The sequence below is a fragment of the Armigeres subalbatus genome, chromosome 2, assembly GCF_024139115.2.
Source record: "Armigeres subalbatus isolate Guangzhou_Male chromosome 2, GZ_Asu_2, whole genome shotgun sequence".
In the NCBI taxonomy this organism is placed as follows: Eukaryota; Metazoa; Arthropoda; class Insecta; order Diptera; family Culicidae; genus Armigeres; species Armigeres subalbatus.
The window spans coordinates 226,464,479-226,489,469 of NC_085140.1; the positions used below are offsets into that span (position 1 = coordinate 226,464,479).

General features: G+C 36.5%; 1 protein-coding gene across 11 annotated transcripts in view; it reads left to right on the top strand.

The window, feature by feature from the left end:
• The window catches only part of LOC134211790 (neuronal acetylcholine receptor subunit alpha-7), a 93,874-nt gene that overhangs the window by 40,515 nt on the left and 28,368 nt on the right, over positions 1-24,991 (top strand). The window contains exon 10 of one of the 11 annotated variants that reach the window (XM_062689023.1): positions 14,920-15,006. The exons of the other annotated variants lie outside the window; for them this stretch is intronic. Coding sequence (XP_062545007.1) covers positions 14,920-15,006 — 87 coding nt within the window. The remainder of the gene's footprint in view (positions 1-14,919; positions 15,007-24,991) is intronic. 11 annotated transcript variants of the gene reach the window in all.

Below are 24,991 nucleotides of genomic sequence, written 5' to 3' on the forward strand. Positions count from 1 at the left end.
GCAATTGTCCTTAGATCTGTGCCAAGAAATCCGAAGTGCGGTTTTGTAATAAGCGAAAGATGAAGTAAGAAAGACAACCTCTTCCATAGTTATACGACTATGTAGACATCAAAATTGATTATGTGGCTTATATTCAGGGCCGGAGGGGGAGGTTCAGTGGCCCCGGGCCCCCACAAATTTTATGTATCAAAACCAACCTTTTTTGTACATTTTGGGGCTCCCACAAGCTAAATCCGACCCTGCTTATATATATGAATAAAAATAATGAATTGATTTTTTATTAAACTCAGTATCAAATAGTCTGTTCAGTCGATACTGAACACGTAATAATTAAGTTTATTATTAAAATGCATAAAATTCATCTTTCGCTACTAGAGCTACTTCAGAAGTATAACTCAATCTCTGAAATCTACGTTTTTTAAAACTTTCTACTTTTTTGAAACTTCATCCTCGTATTCATTTGAGAATGAACTTTTTACCTCATTACTTTACATTTTTACCCATGAAACTGTTGAGATTCAATTAGAGTAGAGTGGGACAAGAGTACGCACTTAGTTTTCAATCGATCATGTGGCCCTTATGGAGCAAGCTTCTGCATATCAAGTCAGTGTCGATGATTCATATACTCTTCCTTTATGTTACCCAGTGGAAATAATATTGAAATTATTGAGATTCGTTTTAGTAGAACCCTTATTGCAAGACAAGTGAAAAACGCACTCTTACCCCACCGGTGGGGTAAAAGTGCGCATCGGGTGGGATAAGAGTACGCATTTATCCAATCATGTGCTCTCAACTAATATTGACCCATCTCTAGTAGTTAATGGCAAGGCAACAAGCATCACAATTAGAGAGGAAATGTCTGCTTTATCTACTGAGCTATTACGAAAAATGCGTGAATGCCAGGAGTCATTCAAAATAAAGTATGTCTGGCCTGCTAGAGGAGGTGGCATATTGGTTAAAAAAGACGATAACTCTAAGCCAGACTTGATTAGAACTAGGGAGGATTTCAAAATTTTAGTTAATCGTTATAATGAATCCTCTAAACGAACCCTGTGTCTAAAACGCAAGGAAAATGATCAAAGCTAATGATATTAAATTTTTTTTTAACTTGTTCGTCAAGGTCTCTGTGCTCTCAATTAAATGTAAAAATGTATCAAACGTTAAATTATTTCCATAATCATATCGATGATTTTAATATGTCTTGTGGGAGAATATGTCCGAAAAAATTGCGTGTTCTACAATGGAATGTACGGGGTATTAATGATCTACATAAATTCCTGACGGAATCCAAGTTTAAAAGTGCTCGCGTTTTCGGGGGCACACCACTCGATTCACAAGCGCCGCTCAACTGTCATTTTTGTTGATTTAGCTTTGCTGCGTCGCAGCATGCGTGAAATAATAAAAATGACAGTTGTGCGTTGCTTCCGTATCGAGTGGTATGCCCCCGAAAACGCGAGCACTTTTAAACTTGGATTCCGTCAGGAGTGACCTTAAAGAAAGTCCACCAATCACGTAACGTAAAATTTGGCTATTTCATCACCCCTCCCCCCCTATCTTACACTATTTGTATGAATCCTCTAAAAATTATATGGATCGTCACACATTTCACAACTCCTCCCAGCTAAACGTTGCGTAATTTATGAATGTTTCTTTTGATTAAAAGAAATTATCATTTAGATGAAATTATGTTTTCGTACTATGTTTAGGTGTACAACAAGTCCTAATACAATTTCATTATTTCGCTTCAGTGCTTTATTCGCAAAGTCCTTTCTAACACCGAATTACTTCAACTTATCCTAAACACTTGTGATAAGTTCAAATTCTGTCCCTTTTTTCTTAGTTGTGGATCTTTACGCTTTGGAAGAAGTCTTATTTCGGCCGGAGATACGGGTTTCACATCATAACTTGAAGATTCATATGCCTACTCTTGCCCCACCGGTTCCTGCGTACTTTTACCCCACAGTCACAAAAATTATTCAAGTAATGGTTTTGACTTCTTGGAATACCAACCGGATTGGTGTTCTGTACCATAAAGTACATTGTATAGAGTACTTTATTAGAGTTTATCGAAATGGTATAATGTTCACCTGATTGAACTTATATATGGTAATGAAATACTAGTTGCGGAAATCCAATTATTTTTAGCAAAATGACCCAAAAGTTATCTAACTCCATATCTCCCTTGTTGTTCATTTAAATCGTTTACAATTACACATGATAAGAGTTGGCCAGAATACCTGTCAAACTGATGCAGTACTGCTAGTTTATCTTTTTTTATTAAAACAAAAAATCTAAAACGTACACACTTAAAATAAATCGCCGAATTCGGTAAAATTTTACCGAAATCTCAACAGCAGAACTGTTCGGTAAATAATTTAACTGATTTTCGGTGATTTTGACAGTTGAGCAATGGAAACAAAAAATACAAAAAATCTGTAAAATAAATTACCGAACAGTTCTGCTGTTGAGATTTCGGTAAAATTTACCGAATACGGTGAAATGAGGTAAGTGTGTACTCTTACCCCACGCGCACTCTTGCCTCACTCTACTCTATGTTGTATTGTTCATTTTGTTAAATATAGCCATACATTTCAATATTTCCATATTTTTACTAAGGCTCGTGATTCGTATAGTTCTATAAAATAATACCATCGTAAATCGTGTTGTTTGCAAGCTTTGAAACTCGACGATATACTATTTTTATTTTTTATATTGTGCTGCTGAAATTTGTAGACCAAAATAATAGTTATCACAATGAAAATTTAATAATTTTCTAGTTCCTAGCTCAAGAATTCAAAGTAGAGCTGCCAGTTTGTTTTGACAATGACAGTAGAATCATTATTTGGTGTTTCGCTTTCAGGCAGGACGAATATGAATACTAGCCAAAAAACTTTAAAATTGTTCATTCAGAGATAAGAGCAACATGTAATTAATGGTGTACAAGAGCTCTGAGTCGTATGCTTAGAGTTGAAAGGAATTTTATCACTTCGCTGCGTTGCGTTGTAACGAAGTACTTCGTAGATTGCACATTGATAGCCGCTATGTATGGGTCAGGGAATGATATGACATCTACCTAAAGTGATGCCAACGACTCACCGTTCATAGATTAGATTTATTTATTAGTTTATTATAAACAATAATAGTCATTTATTCATATATTTTAGTATTCGAGGAGTTGGCTGGTTAGTAGAGTGTATAGTTTAGGAATACCCTTACTAGTAAATGATCTGGAATTTGTACAAAAACGAAAGAAGCTTATGAATTTCTGGCTGATGATTTTCGTCGGATGGGTTGAAGGTATTACCTTGGCGTGTCTAGTTAGCTCAGGTTTAAGCGTCTTTGTTCGTTCTCTGAGAACGACAATATGAAAACATTCGATTCTGTTTTTACACGGATTTTTTTACACGGCCGTGTAAAAAAAATCCCACACAAAATTTTTGCAAAATTGCTTCATTTTGCATGATTTTTTTACACGGATTTTCAAATTTTGAACTAAAAACTTTTTTTTACACGGAACGCATCCCCCGTGTAAAAAAAGAATCGGGTGTAATACTTGAAATGTTTTTTTCGATTAGATTAATTTTGCGATAATATCATTAACTATGAAATAACTATGCCATCATCAAGGCAAAACTGCATTGTAATCGAAAAGAATTTTATCATATCGTTCAACGAAGTGTAATTTCGATTAGCAGCTGTAAATCTTCGTAAGCAGGAGTGAGGAGTGTCCTTTAAAGAGCGAAATGCTCACTGAGACTTGCAGAGATGAGAGTAAAATTTTGAAAATCAGATATCTGCCTTTTTTTTATTTTGTAATCAAATATACTCCAGATCACAAATCATTTCTGTTATTCAGTTTGATACTGGAATAAAAAGAATCATTTTCCACAATTTTACCATTGATTGCACTCTGGAAACTGCGGATAAAGTCAAAATGATTGTCAAAAAATCTCCAAAGTGGATGTCAAAAAGTATCCGTAGCGTAGCCGTGTAAATCAACTCATACTAATTTTGATTCATTTTAAAACAATTTTCTGGTGTCACCAAAATCCTTGCAATTAATTAAAAAAAGGAAAACATAATGATAATTAAATATGAGAAATTCATAACATGTAAATTAAACATCAGGAAGAAATTTGCGAAATGAATTCGTTTGATGCCAAACACCAAAAAATGAATTTATATGGAAAAATGCTTCGTCTATCCAGATTCTGGCTATACAAAAAAATTTGAGGCCGCCTTCCATAAATTAGTTGTAAGACCAGTATTCTCGGCTGATCATGTCTAGAGAATTTAGCGAATGGGAATATTTTTCGATCTCTCGAAGAGTGACAGTGTTTGTGCTAATGATACGAGTGCATAAATGGTAGCTTTGGGAAAGAAATTTTTTTGCAGTTAATTTTGGAAATGCTTAATGATGGCTAAAGCGACGAGGCTGACATGTTCTTGTTATCAGATACGAAGTAAAAAGAAGACGAGAAAATTTCTAACTCGAAAATCCCCTTGGTTGGGTTGAGATTTGGGAATCGAGCGCACCACATCCGGTATGACATAACAATTCTTTTCTGTATAATTTTTTAAGCTAAACTCGATGTTCTACAAGAATACCCAACACATAGTCAATTTTCATTTGAACTATGGGAAATATGTCCAGCTTCTAAGTCGCCGAACCTGAGCTGAGGATCGCTCTCAATAGTGATGAACTTAATTTTAAAATTAAAAATTACTTAAACAAAGACAAAAAAGGATCGCTCTCTTTTTTTTTTAATCAAAATAAAATAACGGAAATCAAATATAGACGCTTTTCTTATTCTAGATAATTTTCACTTGAATTCGTAAACTAGCTAAAATATTTGGAAACACGGTCAAGATTTCCAACACATTCTGCGAAAAGTGAATCAAATACACCGGGATCTTGTTAGCTCTCGAATTTATGAACGTGTATGCTTTTTTTCTTGTTCATAAAAATGACATAAGTATTAAATAAGTATGCTCAACTCAAAAGGGCTTTTCCCTCCTCCCAAAATAAATAAATAAATAAATAAATAACACGTGATGTGGAAAATGGAACGGTATTTTTTTTCATTTATTTTTATTCGACGAATTGAGATGAGGCCTGAGTGTGATAACCAACAGCGATGATTCTATCACAAACGCCCGAATGCCATTCGCCCGAGTGACAAACGTCTGAATGTAACACATGCCCGAAACGACCATTTGAACGAATGGACCATTCGCCCGAATTGACCACACGCCCGAAATTGGTAATACAATCGAACAGAATTTTGTTTGAAGAATAATTTCCCACTGAAGTTAATCAAAAAAATAAATGATCCCTATATTTTGCATTTGCTCGAATCAAGGAAAGTATATGGATCTAGGACGTAAGGTCGAAAGAACGAAAAAAAATATCTTAATCTTATGATCACCTTGATGAAAATGTTGATTTGACTAAATAACTCTAAAAAACAAAAGTAACGCTGAAAGAAGAAAAAAATTCAGAATGCATCCTATGTTCTTCCCTAGAAGGGAAAATTCTAGAATTAATCAGGTGAAACACAAACCTACACATCAATATGCAAAACGCGAAAGAACAGCCCATAATTAACCTTCGGGGACTCGCGCCGTTGTAAAAAGTACAACACCTTCGAAAAAAGCACACTTCTCGTTCACAACAGAAGCGGGACTGCGCGAGTAATCCTGGACCAAGCGAGTCCCGGAAGGTTAAAAGAATGAAAACCTAGAATAAAACCTAGAAGAAACTTAAAATATTTGGAACTTTTGTCCCAATTATCTTTTTTGTAACTTTTACTTAATGACCTACAAGGTTTAGGATGAGACCCATGAGCTGCTATTAGGCCAAGGCGTTTTGATCAAGGCAGATCTTTGTCTGCATAATTTCCATTAGCATGAGAGCATATTAGCATATTTCTGCCTTCTTTATGGCTATGGCATGTGCTTTATTCCGGACAAATGCGAATTAAGATGAAATAAGTAATTATTCGGATTGCAAAATGGTGAGTTGACACCAATGAAAGACGGTCCAATATAGCTCTGGTTCTCACAAGTTCCTATCCCACGCTTTCGCAAGTCGACAGATGACAAGACCACCAGATAAGGGTTGGGTAGAAAAAAGGACGTTATTTTTGGCAACCGACCCGGCAACGAAATAAGGGCTATGATTGGAAACTCGGTACCTGGAATGTCAGGAACCTAAATGAACCTGGACGAGAGAGCCTTCTGGCTCGTGAGCTGCAGAAAGTTGGAGTTAAGTAATTATTCACGCTTTGTAATAGATGACACCAATAGACGAATAACTCAATTTTACTAAACGATTGGTGTGGACATTCGATACATTCGGGTCAATGGTCCATTCTGGAAAATGATCTATTCGGGCATCTGGTCTATTCGGGCATCTGGTCTATTCGGGCATCTGGTCTATTCGGGCGTTTGTCATTCGGTCGAATGGAACTCGGGTTCATGTCATTCGGGCGTTTGTGATAGAACCACAGCGATATAATAAAAACCGTGACTTAAACCAGCGAGCATATATTATTTTCTAATTAAACGCACTTTGTACCGAAATCATTGCAGTTTTGGACCGAAATCTTTGCAGATTTGGTCGTACATGATTCACATAAATTGATTTATGTCAAATTTGACGCCCCTAACCAGAGCCGTAACGCGGACTCCCAGCGCCCTTGGCGAAACCGTTATTGGGTACCCCTTACTTTCATACATGTTCAAAGCGAATAGCATGATAGGAACTGGGACATTTTTAAAATTAGAATAAATGTTTGCTTTATAAATTCCGTAAGCCTCTATAACCTGCATATATTCCAATACAGGGTGTCTGCAAATTATCCGTACAACAAGAGAGGTTTTTAAATATTTTTTGGAATAAATTAATGAACCAGCATGCATTGCATGTTATTATAATAGGACTACATAAACCAAGCTGATTTTGTTCACATTAAAATGACCCCTGTATCCTGAGTTGTACGCTTTCGACCGTGTTGGAAAAAAATCACGATGGCCGCACATTTCTATACAGATACTTTTCACACATATTTGACGATTGTGACATGATTTCAAATGCCTTGATAAGGGAGCGGGCCATTTGGCATAAAGTCATTTGGCATAACGCCATTTGGCATAAGGTCATTTGGCATAAAGGCCATTTGGCATAACGGTCATTTGGCATAACGGACATTTGGTATAATTGTAACCAACGTCAAAAGTGAGGGTCTTTTGGCATAACGGACATTTGGCATAATTTTTCTTTGCGTTCGCTAAAGTGTGACTAAGTGGTGCGGGAAACACCCCGGAATAGTAAATATAACACCCGTCAATAACAATATTAAAAAGACATTGTCCTCTCGTGGAAAGAATCCATTTGCAATGCAATGCAAAAGTAGGCGCATGCCCGGACTAGAGTAGTGGTGGATATAATCCCCTCTTTAAAAGAAGGCGTGTTGCCGGATTATGGCAATGAAGGATGAGATCCCTTCTTTAAAAGTAGGTGCTTGCCCGGATTAAGGACATGGTGGATCCGATCCATTCTTTAAAGGTAGGCGCGTGCATGGATTATGGCAATGGATGATGTGATCCCTTCTTTAAAATTTGGCGCTTGTCCGGATTATGACAAAGGTGGATGTGATTCCTTCTTTAAAAGAAGGCGCATGCCCGGATTGAGGCAATGGTGGAAGTGATCCCTTCTTTAAAGTAGGCGCATGCCCGGATTAAGGCCATGGTGGATGCGATCCCTTCTTTAAAATTAGGCGCTTGCATGGACTATGGCAATGGAGGATGTGATCCCTTCTTTAAAAGTAGGCACTTTTCCGGCACTTTTATGACAATGGTGGACGTGATTCCTTCTTTAAAAGAAGGTGCTTGCCCGGATTGAGGCAATGGTGGATGTGATCTCTTCTTTAAAAATAGGCGCTTGCACGGATTATGGCAATGGAGGATTTTATTTGTTCTTTAAAAATAGGCGCTTGTCCGGATTGAAGCAATGGTGGATGTAATCCCTTCTTTAAAAGTAGGTGTGTGGCCTGAATTGTGGCAATGCAATGGTGGATGTGATCCCTTCTTTAAAAGTAGGCCCTGCCCGGATTATGGCAATGGTAAATGTGACTCCTTCTTTATAAGTAGGCGCTTGTCGGGAATAAATCAATGGTAGATGTGATTTCTTCCCCGAAAAGCACAGTTCAGATTTATTTGGTTGCAATAACTCATATGTGACTTGATTGGTTTTAGTAACTCGTCTACGACAAGTGTGTTGCTTGAGTTTTTAAAGTTAGGCGCTTACCCGGATTAAGGCAATGGTGGATTTGATCTGGTCTTACGGCGCATGCTCGGATTGAAGCAATGGTGGGTGAATCCCTTCTTTAAAAGTAGGCATGTGGCCGAAATAAGTCTTTGATGGATGTGATCCCTCTCTCGGAAGTAATTCTGCCGTTTTGTTATTTCTTTCTTCCGGAAAATGTCTACCATCAATCTAAATTTATCAGAAAACAGCCTCGACCTACTTTATCTACGCTAAACATTACATGAAATATCCCTTTCGCTTTCACAGCTCGAAATTATGCCAAATGTCCGTTATGCCAAATGACCCACTCTTTTCTTACAGTTCAAAATTATGCCAAATGTCCGTTATGCCAAATGGCCTTTATGCCAAATGACCTTATGCCAAATGGCGTTATGCCAAATGACTTTATGCCAAATGACCCAGACCCCCTTGATAATATTAATATGCTCGGTGTTTTGATGGCTGTTGATTTCAAGATAGACCATACCGAATGATAAATTCAATCCAAATCGGGTGAGTAGGAAGGCATTTTTTTTTTTGTTCGGAAAACCGGAAAAAAGCATTCACAAAGAATTATTTTTTTTTATACATGAAATGACGCTAAGTGTTCTCAGAATATATCTGTTACAGCCTGCTGAGTTGTTATGCCCATATAGCTACCGATTCAGTCTATTATTGTCTGTTTTTGATTTGTAGAACCTAACTATCAAAATCTGTACGAATAATTTGCAGACACCCTCTATATAGTATGTAAGGATTATTAGAAAAACCAAAACATTTCTAAAATCCCTTTTCTAGAAATTTTAACGATTTTCTTTCCTCTGGTTTATTCACGCATTAGTGGATCTAGCTAGGCCAATAAAATCTATTTCTCAAGTGTACTGATTAGGGTTGGATCGCTATCGGACACTATCTAGAGTGGTTTCGTCGGTGGTTTGAGAGAACTACTGGATTTTCAATGAAATTCATCTTTGGAGAGAATTCTTAAAAGGTAGGAATAGCGTTTGGACCAAGTCAAGAAAAAAAAAACAACTCCGGACCTATTTGGATCAAGATATATTAATTCCTGGAGTAGGTCTATCGGTAGTTTGGTGGCATTGATTGACGTAGTTAGGCCAATAAATGAAAACTTAAAAGTAAATGAGTTGCCATCATTACTGAACTTCCTCGATGCAGATTCTCTTTTTCACCATGTCTTGTTTTAACCTTCTGTCTGTGCTCAAAAAAACTTACGTTGTCTGTGCTCTGGGGTCAAATTGACCCCAAATTGAAATTGCTATAACTTTTTTAATGCTTGGCCAATTTTGGATTTTTGGGGCTGCTTCGAAAGATAATTTAATCATCTTTCAGGTCGTTACAAAATATTAACTATTGGTGGGCGGGAACATCGCGGGGAGGGGTTTTAGTGAACAAGGGTATAAAACCAGTGATTTTTCATGATTATTTTACTTATATCCGAAAATCCTACCCATTTTGAACTGCACCTTTTTTAAAAAGGTTATGCAGAAAGGCATGTGCTCTGGCATGAGGCGTTGATAAGTTTAGAACTCGGCCGCCAGGTGGTGGTATATTTGAATTCATTATTTTGGACTACTTAAGATATTCCGATATATAGAATTCTCCTCAGTGTAAATATTCTTATCGCACACATTCAAAAATTGGAAGACGTACAAATTATATTGAGCACCGCTTTGTAGTTCTAGACATCCTGAACAATGTTGCCGAATACAACTTGAGTGTAGGTATGAGGGATCTCAAGCTAAAGCAATATTTCATATATGCAAGAATATTGCAAGTCCGCTAGCGCCGCCTATTTGTAAATTTCCTAATTATTCATTTCGTCACATGACAGTCCATTCCCACCAGACGAACTTTATTAAAGACGTCATCCTTACAAATTTCAAATTTGTGCGATAAGAATATTTACAATGAGGAAAATTCCATATATCGGAATTACTTGAGTAGTCTAAAGTAATGAATTCAAATATACCGCCACCTAGCGACCAAGCTCTAAACTAATCAATGCCTCATATCAAAGCACACGCCTTCCTGCATAACCTTTTTGAAAAGGTGCAGTTCAAAATGGGTAGGATTCTCAGATATAAGTAAAATATGCATGAGAAATCACTATTTTTGTACCCTTTTACGAAAACCCTCCCGCGATGTACCCGCCCACCTATAGTCAATCTTTAGTAACGACCTGAAAGATGATTAAATTATCTTTCGAAACAGCTTCAAAATCCAAAACTGGCCAAATTAATGTTATAGCAATTTCAATTTGGAATCAATTTGACCCAAGAGCACAGACAACGTAAGTTTTTTGAAAAAAGTACACTGTAGCGCATATTTTCAAGATTTTTTGAAGTGAATTTGCACCTAGGAGACAGATCTCGGCGAGTTTTACCAAACTACCAAAAATTAGGAGAATCGGTTGAAAATTAAAAAAATGGCAGCCTCTCAAAGTGGCCTGGGGTCATATTGACCCCAGAGCACAGACAAAAGGTTAAAATCGAAAATGTCACTGGATCAAATGCGATCGTTATGGTCCGTTTTTGAACCTCAAATAGTTTGCTTCCATAAAATGAGAGAATTTATTTCAAATTCAAACAAACTCCTTTTCACTACTTCGCATGTTATACAGTCTACTCTGTGTTTAGCCTTTGGCGTATTTAAGTCTTCATCCAGGGCTTCTTCCCCAGAAACTTGTTCCATTCTACTTTATTCATTCTTTACTAAAGAGTAACGAGCCTGGATTAAAAACTACTAAAGAGGCTTGCAGCCCTAGGCTGGCTCTCGTCTGACCGTTTGTTCCATACTTGTTTTCATCTGTATTTCCTGTTCCTTTCTATTTTTCGCTTCCTTTTCTATCTGGTATATGATAAAAACCCAGATTAATCCACCTAGCAGTGATGGTGCCCTTTTTCGCGGGATTAAAAAAATGTATTTTGGCCATAACTTTTGATCCCATAGTCCGATCATGCCAATTTTCAATAGGAAACAATGGGAAACGATTCTGCGTCGAATGCAAATTGGTTGAGGATAAGTGCCCGAAAAATGAGTGACACTTTTTGGTACGTGGGTGCGCACAGACACACACACAGACATCATCTTAATACGAGAAAGGCAAAAAAGTCAGGGAAGATGCTCCCTGAGCCTGTATCAATTATTCCCAGAGGGAATCGTCTGTTAAGACAATCCTCACGGAATCCAAAACAAAATACACTGCGTTTTCAAGGGCACACTACTCAATAAGGTAGCAACGCACAACTGTCATTTTTATTATTTCACGCACGCTGCGTCGTAGCATTGGACTTTTAGCATCAATGAGTTAGCCCCCCCCTAAAATCAATTGGAATTCAACCGTGTAAAAAACCTTGGTGAGATTTGATACCATTTCCCATAGGGGCGATTCAAGCTTTTTGCCTTTCTCGTACATCAAAGTTGTACCAAAAGGCTATCATTTCACTCCGAAAACGAACTTTTAATAAGAGTTCCGGAGACCCATAGTATTATATACCAATCGATTCAGCTCGATGAGCTGAACAAATGTCTATCTGTCCGTGTGTGCGTATGTCTGTGTTTGTATGTGTATGTACAAGCAAGGCAAAATTTTCAAAACGACTTATCTGCTTTTGTAAACAAAGATTCAAACGACGATTTGACGAATCTGATAGCTCTCCCACGCAAACCAACATCATCAACAGGTAGCGGAAACCTTCATTTTATGGGTGCGGTAATAATTACTCGCTATAGGAGAATTCACATGAAGGTTATTTGTCAAATAAGCGTTTTGTGTGTTTCCACATATGGGTCATGTAAATTCATATAGTCATTATTTGGGAAGCACACCCAACCAGGGGATGACAGATTTTAATACAGTTCTGCATGAGAACTTCACAGAAACTGTATAAAATTTTGGTATATACAATTTCGGAAGATTTTATTACAACCAGTGTATTGAAATTTCACAAATTTGTATTTTTTCTATCTATATAATAAAAATTAAATGGTCTGTGTTCGTATCCGCATTACTCAGAAACAGCTGAATGGATTTTCTTCATTCCTTCAGCAGGTATGTTGGTTATCGTTTCCGACGGGTTTATATGGTATTTCCTCATGCGAAAATCACGAATAAAGTTGATTAAATCGTGAAAACTAAAATTGAGATTCGTATGTAAATTTCGCATGACCAGTTTACAATGCCTACTATGCAGGACAACGTCTGCCGGGTCGACTAGTAAAATATAAAATATATAATAAATAAACCTTGCAGAATTGTATATGCCATGTTTTTTATAGAATAATTGTAATTGTTTTTGGTTGGACCCAAAAAAGTGCCTTTTCCGTGCATTTTATTTGTTTATTTGTGTTTATTGCATTCAACTGATCAATGGAGTACAATATTTAAACGAAAATCATAACATACCAATAAACTACAGCTAGGCGATAAATCAATAAATCATCATCACAACGTAATATGTACATAAAACGATTAACAAGAAATTATTTAATAATCACATAACAAATTGACTAAGCGTTTACTTCACAATTAAGATTTACATGTTTTTATTAAAATGACTTTTGAGCCCATAGTAAGAACTGGTACTTTTACAATAGGAAAAATGGGGAATTCCTTGGGGACCTATTCCGTTAATCCAATGTAATTAATCAACAAAAGGTACTCAGAGCAATTACCGTTCTGATTTTAATTATATGTCACTACTTGTCACAATTCAAAGGCAAGGTAATTTGGGTTTTCCACGTGCCCTATTCCACTGGGGTAAGTGGAAAAATAACAACAAATTTTTTAACTTTTTTTCATTATTTTAAGCGACCAAAATGGTATGATTTGACGCACAAATTTGCAAATTGACTGTTTTTGGTGCTCCATAATAATAGCTTGTATTTATTTATATCATTTAAACTTATTTCATACTAATTTAAACACAGTCAATTTTTCCTTTTCCACGTCCCCAAGTGTACTTTACATGGTTAGTATCAGCAGATATAGTGATATAAAAAAAGCGAACTATTTGGTTGGAATGCGACCGAGTTAGAAACGGTGCAAATGGGAGTAGAGTGTGCCCGGATAAACAATACAATAGAGTTGCAATAAAGTATCATAAAAATAAAATAAATTTTATTGATAAACATTAAATTCTATTATTTTTATATCATACCAATAAAAGGACCATTTTGTGGTTCCAATAGACGTACAATAAATTCTATTACCAGTAAAATGTTGGCAAGAGAATTGCAATAAATTCAATTGTAATGGCAAAAATTTGTTCGAGAAAAAATCGATTTTTTTTATAGTAAAGATACATAACAACCCATATTTTCTGCCAATAGGCTTTAATGGTGGAAAACCATATTCTTTAATGCTATCCTATTGTGAGTCACAATAGAGTTAACCGTAATTACCATTAATTTCAGCGTACTGTTACAATAATTTCTATTGTAATTCTATTGGAATTTTTTATTAGGGTGGTTACCAATTAGTCTCCCTATTTCGAATTATTTCCTTTGCTGTGCATATGCACATTCAGCTTGACACATTGTAGCATATTCTCGGATTTGTTCCATACCAAGCTAATTGGCGAGATCTCAGCTACTGAATTCTCTGCGTAAAATTGGAAAATTTCCTAGTTTAAGGCTAGTACGCTGCTGAAAAATACTGTGCAAATAGATAGGATACGGAATGATTCCGCTACTGAAGTTCCGTGAGCAGTACGGAGCTGACTGGATAAAGTAAAGCTGTCACTTTTTCTTACGGAAAAAATATTCCGTATCATAATTCCGTACGGAAAAGTGGCATTTCTACCATACTTAATCAGCTGTCAAAATTAATTCGGTAATTTGATCAAATTTTTCGTAAGCCCATTCTGTATTAGCAGCGTACTAGGTTTATAGCACTTAAAGGTATACTAGCTAAAAGTGTACATCGGTCTCGATAAATTGACTTTCAAATATTTGTTTACAGCAACATTTATGTATTAGAATTAGACATTTGATAAGCCTTCACAATCATTGAAATCTTAAACTGCGCTCAAGATACACTAGGTTCTAGTGCAAACTGAACAGAATGAGGGTAATTTGCAAATATGTATTGAAATGTTGATATATTGTATTATTTGTATTACGCACCACATACTTTTCCACATACGGTTGGCGATATCATCCGTTTGTTTTCTATTCGGCTGGTGAGCGAGGACAATCGGTATACGACAATAATGCGTTGTATTGTGTAGAAAAATATTGGTAAATGATGACATGACATGTTTGTCTCTCTATTTGCTTCCAAAAACGGTTTGCAAATATAAGTCAATCGCCTTAGTATGCGCGTTTGTTTGACAGCGTGTGTATGTGTGTTTGTGAACAACTAAAAAACTATATTTACGATTGGTGCTGCTTTGCATGAAATTTATATGACAACAGTATATACATATATTATATACAATTTATATACAACAGTATTTATATGACTACAGCATAAATCATGTCTTCAATTTTACGTACAATATTCGAAGTCCACAAAAAAAATTACTCGTGATGGATTTCTTGTGCCGTTAGAAAAAAAAAATAACTGATTGAATATTTTATTACAGGACTTACTATACTGGTGTCCCAGACAGTATTTTCGTTATTAGTGGGTCATGTCATTACAAAGACTAGTGAAGCAGTACCATTGTTAGGTAGTTTAAATGTCAACTATTTGTGATTACGATTAAACATATCTAAAAAAAATCAATAAAGGCCTAAATGGACTTCAAGAAATTGTTTAAAATGTAAACTAATAATATGATTGAAGTGCATAATCCGAGAATAATTATGATAGTTAAGAAGATAAAACGTTAGTATATAATAGATGCTAAAATCCCTGAAATTACATGTGTGTACACATCCCACATATCTGATTTGAATTAAATCCCAGGAAATATTTGTGCCTTTAAATTTCTGCATGATAACTAAAAACACGTGCTGAGACCAGTTCGTCCATTTTAACACATTTAGGCTTCGGTTCAAATTTGGCTCAAGCACTCTGAACTGTGTTTAAAACATGTTGATAGCCATTAAATAATGTCAATTTAAAACTATGCCTGTGAAAACAGCGTTGTATTATACAAATAAAAAAAATTTAAAAAAAAAAGTAGTCGTTGATCTATCCAAGTATGTATTATCGCTATCACTGGTACAATTGATTGTTTTTGTTTTTATACCATTTTTATTGTACACAAGACTCTAAAAGAATCAATAAGGTCAATTATACCATAGGGTATCTGTTCCATTATTAATAACATGCTCCTATATCAATAACAATAATGTACTCACTGATGAAAAAATCACAAAAATGAGAAATAAAACAATTTATGCACCAATTCTTTGTTTTCGAATGGTATTGATTTGGGTACATGGTATGAATTCAAGGAGCAGTTTCCCTAATTACATTTTTTCGATTTTCAAAACAATATTGAGTTCAGCTAAGAAATAGTTTATTCAAGTACGGGATACTTAACATGACTTTACAGTTAAGGACGAGATATGTGTATCATTGAAGATACAAATAAAGTCGCATTGAATGGAAAAGCACCAACTAATATTTTAGATAAGCAAAGACATTCTATCAAACAAACTTCATGGGTTTTAGTATTTGAAGAAATATAGTAATATTATTTAAGAAAAATATATTTCAACAAGCATTTTGGAATTAATTGACATCTTTTGATTGATATAAAACAGTATGAAAGAGGTTCATTCTTCAATATATCAGGCAACAATTTTGTTGGACTATGCGCCGATGTGGTCGACGCTATTGATATATACCACAAAACATTTAAATCAATTCACAAAACCAACCAAATTTGTGATCGGTGGCGACAATTGATACAGGTTCAATTCTAAGAACAGTCAACCGAATTTCACAAGTTGCGAATTCTCACGACGAAGTTTCATGAAAAAGTCGCCTAGTGAAGAATGCTTCCTTACTCCATGTACGACTGTTGAAGGAAACAGTGCGAGAGCAAAATTAAACACACGCTGGTGCCTGGAATTTTTATCGTGCCTAATACGGAAGACACGAACATTTTCCAAATCATCATCATGATTTCTTTCGCGATGCGAGACTTATTTGACAACAGATACGATTTTGTAAAAGTAGCAAGCCGCAAGCATATTCGCAATAAATTTAGAGTAAACTGGGGTAAAATGCATCCCCGGGGCAAAACGACCTTTTGGCTTTTTTGGTGGTGTTTAAGACATACTTTCAAGAATGTTTACTGCATGATTCGTAGATCGAGATCCGAACTACATGCGCTGTTGTAAACACTTCTGAAAGGCTGCCGAAAATGTTCTTAAAAACGTCAAAGGGTCGTTTTGACTCGGGGGTGCATATTACCGCAGTTTCCTCTACAGTTAACTCGAACAACTACAAACTCCTCCGAAATTGCGAGGAGTAAAATACAAACGAGACGAAAGAGATATCTAAACATCCCATACTCTATTATAAAACGAATGCTTTATGTTTGAGGAGAAAGAATTGTTCGTGCGACAAGTAGCACATCATTCCGGGCATGTGCCTTTCGTTTCGATGAGCGGGAATCAAGCGATTTTAGTATCGAATAGGAATCTTTTTTCGTAGTTTGTGGATATTAATATAAACGAAAATTACTACTTGATGAAATTCGTATTTTCATCATCTTTACATGTCTCACTAATTTAATTTTAAAAATTGTATGGATGTTCAGTTAGCCTGACGAGCAAAGGCTTAGGTTTGCCAATCCAGAGATGGCGAGTTCGATTGTCGGTCCGACCTAGAATGTTTTCTTGTAGGAAACATTCTCGGCTCCCTTGTCACTTGTCACAAAAGATACATATTCATGCAATGGCGGGCATAGAAAAGCTTTCAATTAAAAAAATGCCACTGCATCGACTGCTTATAATGGTTGGGCTCGTGGGGTCCCGTAGCGTAGTTGGCTACACATCGTTTAAACGGGTCGGAAAATGAACAGAAAATAAACTGTGAAAAATAACAAAAAAATCCATGGGGCAGTGCGCCGAATGAACTCTTTGACGTTTGAGTGCACCGCTGTTTACTAAAAATGAACACCTTTTCATATATCAAATTCATTCTAAATGAATTTCGGCACCGCTCAAAAGTCAAATAATGAACCTATGCACTGCCCCATTGGGTGAGTGATTTTGATGAACCCTTGCACAGGTCTATTTCGGATTAAGTGGCGTATTTTGTTTGGAAGTTTGACAGGATGTTGCGAGCGAGATATTTGTTGCATTGCCTGCATTGCCGAACGTCCAATCAAAACAAACATGAGTCATCGATGAAGCTGTATGCTGAGGGTCTATACAAGCGATTGTAAAATGAAGATTTTTGTCTTTGTACACGACTATATTCGTGATAGTGAAGAAACCGAAAGATAATGCCGAAAAATGTAATTACTAGGGATGAAGATATGCGAAAGTGGACATCTTGAGCCAATAGACCTGTGCAGCAGTTCATCGAATTCACTCACCCGATGCATTTTGACATTTGAGCGAGTCGTCCACTCGAACAAAAGTTCATTTCGTGTTCATTATGCGACCCGCTCCAACGTCATATTTTCTTGGGGGAGTTTATTTTGCGTTAGTCTATGGGGCAGTGCATAGGTTCATTATTTGACTTTTGAGCGGTGCCGAAATTCATTTAGAATGAATTCGATATATGAAAAGGTGTTGATTTTTAGTAAACAGCGCACCGCTCAAACGTCAAAGAGTTCATTCGGCGCACTGCCCCATAGGCCTAGTAATGAACTCCCCAAAGAAATTATGACGTTTGAGTGGGTGGTATAACGAATGCAAAATGTAGGGGAAGATGGTCGGTTGCCGGCACGTGTGCTATGTAAGCACGATCTTGTTGTGCCCATTTCTAAAGCACATAGAAGCCTTTGCTTTGTTTTACAGAGAAAACACTTTTTTGTCAAGTGAAAACCCACTCCAAAATGTTATAAACCGTGGCGAAACGATCGAAATGGTGCATTACGTATTTGCAAAGCAAATTTACTCTATTTTATGATTCAATATTGAATGCCGCAATTAAAAAAATGCTAGTTTTGCTAACAACTTGGCTTATAGCATGAAATTAGGCAATAAACTGATGATTACCCTTGATAATCACCTGGGTGCCGACAACCGACCACCTTTTTGAAAATGTCAGAAAATCAACGCGCAACAAAATTGTTAATACAAATTTTTCACTAGATGAAATAAAACTAATCTCTCCCCAAGTTATTAGCTTATGCCTATATGCTTCCATTGGTATGGAAATATCATCACAATGTGCAATTGAACGAAAGTTATGGACCAACATAAAAGGGTGGCGACAACCGACTACCTTCCCTTACTTTTGTTCGAGTGAATGTCAAAATCCATTGGGTGGATGAAAAGATATTTTAGTTACTAGATAAAGATTGTCGCTGTCGCTGTTGTCCGGAACATCTTTTGCTAAATGTCAATGAAGTAAAAATACATACGATTTGACAGCTTGATACCACACATGTTTCGGATAGCAGAACAAAGCGACTGAAGCGACAATCTTTATCTAGTAACTAAAATATCGTTTGGTGGATGGCTTTGTTATTGTTGCAGATTTAAAGATATTAGTGCTATGCAATGAGCAGCAAGAACTAGCTCGAAGTTGTTCCCGCCCCGTTCGTTCTTTTTTGTCATGAACGTGACGGGAACAACTTCGGGCTGCTCATTGGACAGCACTATTGCGATTGTAATGGAAAAAACCCAGATTAATCCACCTAGCGTTGGTGGTGCCTTTCTCGCATTTAGTTAAGACACCAACCTTACATGGGGTTTATATGGTCCGATATACCATTTTCTACATAACTTTTAAACGCAATGACCGATCGTTATAAAATTCAATAGTGATCAACAAGGCTTTGTCCCCTGTCGAATAAAACTTGTTGCGAGAAAATCGGTTAAAGATTACTATACGAAAAGTTGTCTAATGTTTTTATAGCTTTTGTGCACACACATACACACACATACACACATACATACACACGGACAGACAGACATGTGCTCAGCTCGTCGTGCTGAGTCGATTGGTATATAATACTATGGGCCTCAGAGGCTTCTATAAAAAGTTCGTTTTCGGAGTGAAATGATAGCCTTTCGGTACAACTTAGTTGTACGAGAAAGGCAAAAATACGAAAACAGTTTTGTCGAATAAAACAATTTGTTTGACATTCGCAAGCAGAAGTAGTCTAGTTTATGCATTGTATTTTGCTCATTTGTATTGAACTTCAAATTAAGTGACAATGTTTGGAGTATAGACACTATTGGAGTATAGCCAAAAGATTCGAAAAGTAACATGAAATGCAAAGTCATTTACAAACTCGCTTTTTTTCACACGACGAGAATGACTACTGTCTGTTCTGCGTATATTAGTTTAATGTTTGAAAGTTTTGTCAGTTTTTTTTATTGATACTACATTAATAGGTAAACCCCATATTTTTAGGAGAACTTTTTTCTGTTGCATCGATCTTCACATTTTTTTTGTGTAGATTCAGGAGTTGAATTGAGATTATATGGGAAGCATGAACAATCACCAAATCGTCATCCTTTTCACCATTGAATGCATGTTTTTTTTCTACAACAAACATGATTTTGAAAAAGTATCCCCGGCGCGTGCTTACTCGCAATCTACATGCTGATACATTTACAGTTACATCAAACAACTGAAAACCGAAATACGCCGCTCCAAAATTAAAAAGTGATAATGCTAGAAAGAGAAAAAGGTAGAAATAATTACACGGTGTGTAGTGCCTCCTCGAGTCACCTTAAGGTGGTTATACAACAAAGCCGCAAATCGGCCATCTTGGAAACTACGTGCTTTTTCTAGTGATTTTTCAAGAGCACGAATTGAAAGAACCACAACGCTCATGGGGATGAAACATCCGTAGATCGTTTGCTTACTCATGCTGAACAATCGACTTTAATTTCAGCATTGTACGAAAATTATTACGCAAGATTTGAACTTTCGATGTTACGAGTAGTAATCCTTGTGGTGAATTTGGAATTCACCACATGGCTTGATTGTATAATCACCTTAACAATGCTCAGCAAAATTTGGCCAGCATACTTCATTCGTCCATGTATTTAAAACTAATATATATATAATTTGACTTCAAAGTAAAGATATGTTGCGTTAAGTTGTTTGTAAAGAATAAATTAAATAAAAATAAGAAAAAATGATTGTATAATCATCTTAGACAACATCTAGAAGCCCTACAGTCGATATCTTGGTACTGCAAACTTATCGTTCCAACGATACACGCGAACCAATCCACAAAAATGTGATTAGTGAAAGCAAAAATGCATGTACTCTAGGGGATTGCTCTTTCTTCAGACCTAAATTCTCTTTAAAATGTTTTCCACATGATAATTTTCGAGTAAGCAACTGCCGTAAAGTTCAAGAAAGTGATCAAAACAGCATTAGGGAACATCAGTGCGTGAAGTATTTAGAATCGTTATATTCGACTAGTTTATTTGTGGACGCAATTGCGCCCGTGGCAAGTGTTTTTTTTTCAATTTTTTAGAGTGATAGATTCTTTTCTGAATTAAAAAAAAATCAAAATTTTCAACGTCTGTTGTCTGTGATTTTTTTCATCAAATGCTGTGTCTGGTTGTCTAAGGTTGTCACTGGTTTTGTTTTCTGACAGTAAAAAAGAATTGAAGTGTCACATATTTAATTTTTTGTGAGAATTTCCCCATGTGCTGCGCCTGGTTAGCTAGTCACCGGACAGACAAACAGGGCTATTATATACATGATGACTAAATGATTAAAAATGGTGTATAAAACTAAACTGAGTATTGTTCTGTTAAAGAATTAACTAGGGTAGAGAACCATTTGGGCAGCACCCCCTATTCCCGTCAGCAAAGCTCATTACTCGAGCGTATTACAACCGAATTACTTGTTTTTTAGTACATGGTTAGTTTCTGTCGATATCTAGTGATGTACAAACAATCAAGCCATTTGGTTGGAGCGCGGTCGAGTTATTAATGTTGCGGACGGGAATAGGGGGTGCTGCCCAAATGGTCCCGCTCCCTATTTTGTGGTTATATATGTTCGAGGAACTTCAATAAATCAATAATTTACGATGAGAAAAATAACTTTTGTTCAAGTGTACCTATGTCCCACGTTAGACACCTCTTTTTCTAAATATTTATTGTAAATAAATGTACAAATGGAGTACGCTCGTCAAATTTTGTTAAATATTTGCTAGTTATTTCAAAATATTGGGTATGCCTGTTGAGGTTCAAGAAAAAAAAATGGACAATGGAAAGAGATTTCCGATCAAACCACCATCGGCAGTGTGTCGTTTGTCTCTTTTCGTCGAGTGGCAGCAGAAACACTCACTTGAAACACGTGGTTGTAGGTTGCCAATTTTATTTCCTCCTTAATGTGGGCCAGATTATATTATACAAAAATTGTATTAGTATTCCGCCAACTGTTGTATGAATATTTTTTTTGTTTAGCAACAGTCTGAATCCAAAGTAGCAGTAAAAAAGTGTTAGATCTCTTGTTTCTGCCTCTAGAATTGAGTACACGACGCAAACTCGTGGGTCGTTGCTCACGACACTTTCTCTTCATATTAAGAGTCTTAGACTTATATTACGAAATTGCCTAATAGGGGGAGGACGAGTTCTCCATTTTTATACGTTCCATCTAAATAAGAAAATAATTTTGATAAAAACAATTACATGGGGAAGATGGGTTTGAAAAAGTGTGGAAAATCCTTCACGTACTGCTCCACCAGTACCTACTCTATAACGTGATGGTCAGTCTAACAGTAGTTTATAAAGCCTGATGTACAATCTTTCTAAAGTGACGTGGGGTAGGGGAAACTGGGGTAATATGCATCCCCGGGGCAAAACGACCCTTTGGAATTTTTGAGTACATTTTTGTTAGTATTTCCAGAGTATTTACTACCAATCCAGGTAATATACCCCAGGTGCCCCTAATATCAATGTCGCTTCTGAAGTACATTAGCTGAACGAACCTTCTGGAAATCCTAAAACTTGTGCCCCACTGTAGCGAAGCAAGCTTGTACTTGAATGATCACAGAGGATAGTAGAAAATAATGGAACAAATCCGAATTGCGAATTTCCAATGTGATATGAAAGTAATTGATACTCTAATTATCTAATTTGACAGATTGCTGAAACGAGCTGTCAGTTCCATTCTTAATCTTGCAGTTAGGTGATTTTGAAGGATATAAGTTTGTAGACGGAGCTGTAGCATATTTTCAGTTCCAGGAATTGCAAGAACATGAGAATTATAATGGAAGATATTATAGAGCACGCTTGGGATTGTGCGCACGATGTTGTTCATGTTACATTCCACACGAGGTGCACAATATCGCCATCATACCAGACGTTTTTCTGGTCCTTGATCTCCGTACCTAATGCAGTGACTCCGGTCCTACTAATTGTGGATTAAATATCTCACTGGAAATCTTCAAGAGTTGTTGAACCTAGCTGCTCTTTCGTTCGGAGTGCCACTTCCTATTGCTCTTGAAGCCGCTAAATGTTTAACTTTGCTGCCGTAATCTGGAAAAGTGGCGTATACGCCATTTTTTCAAAAATGGTGTTAACCCGAGCAGGAGCGACGACCTCGATAACAGAAATTGGTATGATTTAGCCTTGCATAAGAGGTAAAATACCAAAAAATAATACCAAAAAATTATATGCAGAATACTTGAGGCATACCATGCTTAAGTATTTCAATACCAAACGAATAATAATTGGTTATGCATTTGGTATTAAAATTCAATTTAATAACTGAGTTTGTTATGGCTTAAGTATTGTGCATATTAGTTTTTGGTATTATTCCTCTGGTATTTTACCTCTTATCTAGGGCTAGTTCATAACAGAGTATGGTATCAATACCAGAATTAGGTATTATTGAGCCAATTTCTCCTGCTCGGGAACGAGTGGTACTCAACGTAATGAGAAAAATGGAAAACATGTATGTAGTAAAATGGTGCATATGGTGAATACTTTGATTACATGTTTATAGCAACCGATCACTACGTTTTATATTCATACATCAACACACTAGCGCCTAGGCCGTCATGATAAGTTATATTCAAAAAATCAAATAACAATATATATAAAAACAAATTAAACCTAAGTCGGAGGGCTAAGCTAATCACTGAACATGTAAAGAAGTAATCAAATTTCTGCAAACCCTGCCATAATCAGACGCGCTTTTGCTCAAATAGTTAGGTAAGGGAGGCATTTTCGTCCTTTCGTCATAGCCTCGAAAGCCAATAAAAGAAACGTATTTTTTTGCCAAACTCATCTGTACCAAATAGTAAGCTCAGGAGAAACGTTGGGCGATGCTTTCGTTGGTTTTAGCCATTACGATGATGGACGGAAGTACCTGTCGTGTCCCCACGCGGGTGGCGCATCGTTCGAAAGGAATAACCAATAGAAGCATAAGTAATAGAACGTTAGAACTGTAGTCATTTAAATCATTTTCCAAAATTTTCCCAAATAACAAGCTTCAATTGGCCATAATGTATGCATCATGTGTAGTGCATGTTTGGTTTCATCACCAACATCGGTTTAACACTTGCCGTACTGGTATTTGGCTGTCAGGTCGAAGTAACCTAGGGGAAATGTTCCGATCTCCATCTCACTGTACATATATCCATCTCATCGCTAAACAAAGAAATACGGCACCAAATCCGTCGCTTCTTTTTGTCAACATGCGTGCTCACTGCTGAAAAAAATCACAAAAATAATAAACAAACCAAATTCCTTTCCATTGCTTTATTTTTGATGGGATTGAAATAGGAGCTATGAGATGAAGTGGCGAACCGTTCCCCTATATGTTAGTCACGTGAACAGCAACGACGTTAGCAATCTTATACTTTTGAATCAACTGAATAACCCGACCATTTTAATAGCGCAATGTTAGCTCCCCACAGTATGCAAGTACACAGGGATCAAAAAGCGCCCGTTTGTCCACGGTAACGTTTTTTTTTTTGGAATTTCGAGTAAATATATTAATTGCGAATTGCAATAAAAATCCAATTCAATAGATCTCATATAAAATGCAGTGCTATTTGCTAGGCTATCATCATATTATGAAGCCTATTAGTTACACAATCGATTGTGTGATTGAGTTTTGAGAAATCAACTGTGATGGCAAACACATTATTGAGGGTTAGAGACAAAAGATCGAAAGACAAAAGGCCGAAAGGGACAAATGGTCGAAAGGACAAAACGTTGAACGCGACAAAAGGACGAAAGGGAGAAAAGGTAAAAAAGACAAGAAACTGAAACGGAAAGAATCAATCTTGCACCAGTGTTGCCCTACACAGTTAGGAATAACTCTGCTCTCTTATTTTTAACAAGTAAATAACATTCATTTAGTGAGTACAACTAATAGACGGTATTGCACGCCTGTGTATTTTTAACTGGCGCCTTATGAATCTTCCACCGATTATTCCAACAACAGTGCTTCTTATAAGCAGTTACCTTCTCGAGTATTCAAGCGTCGAGACCTCGACGTCCATAGTTCAAACCCAGTCTGCCGCACTTTGCTTTCTTTAAATTAAAATCATCATTCATAAGGCAACATATTGAAATTCATACCGATTCCTT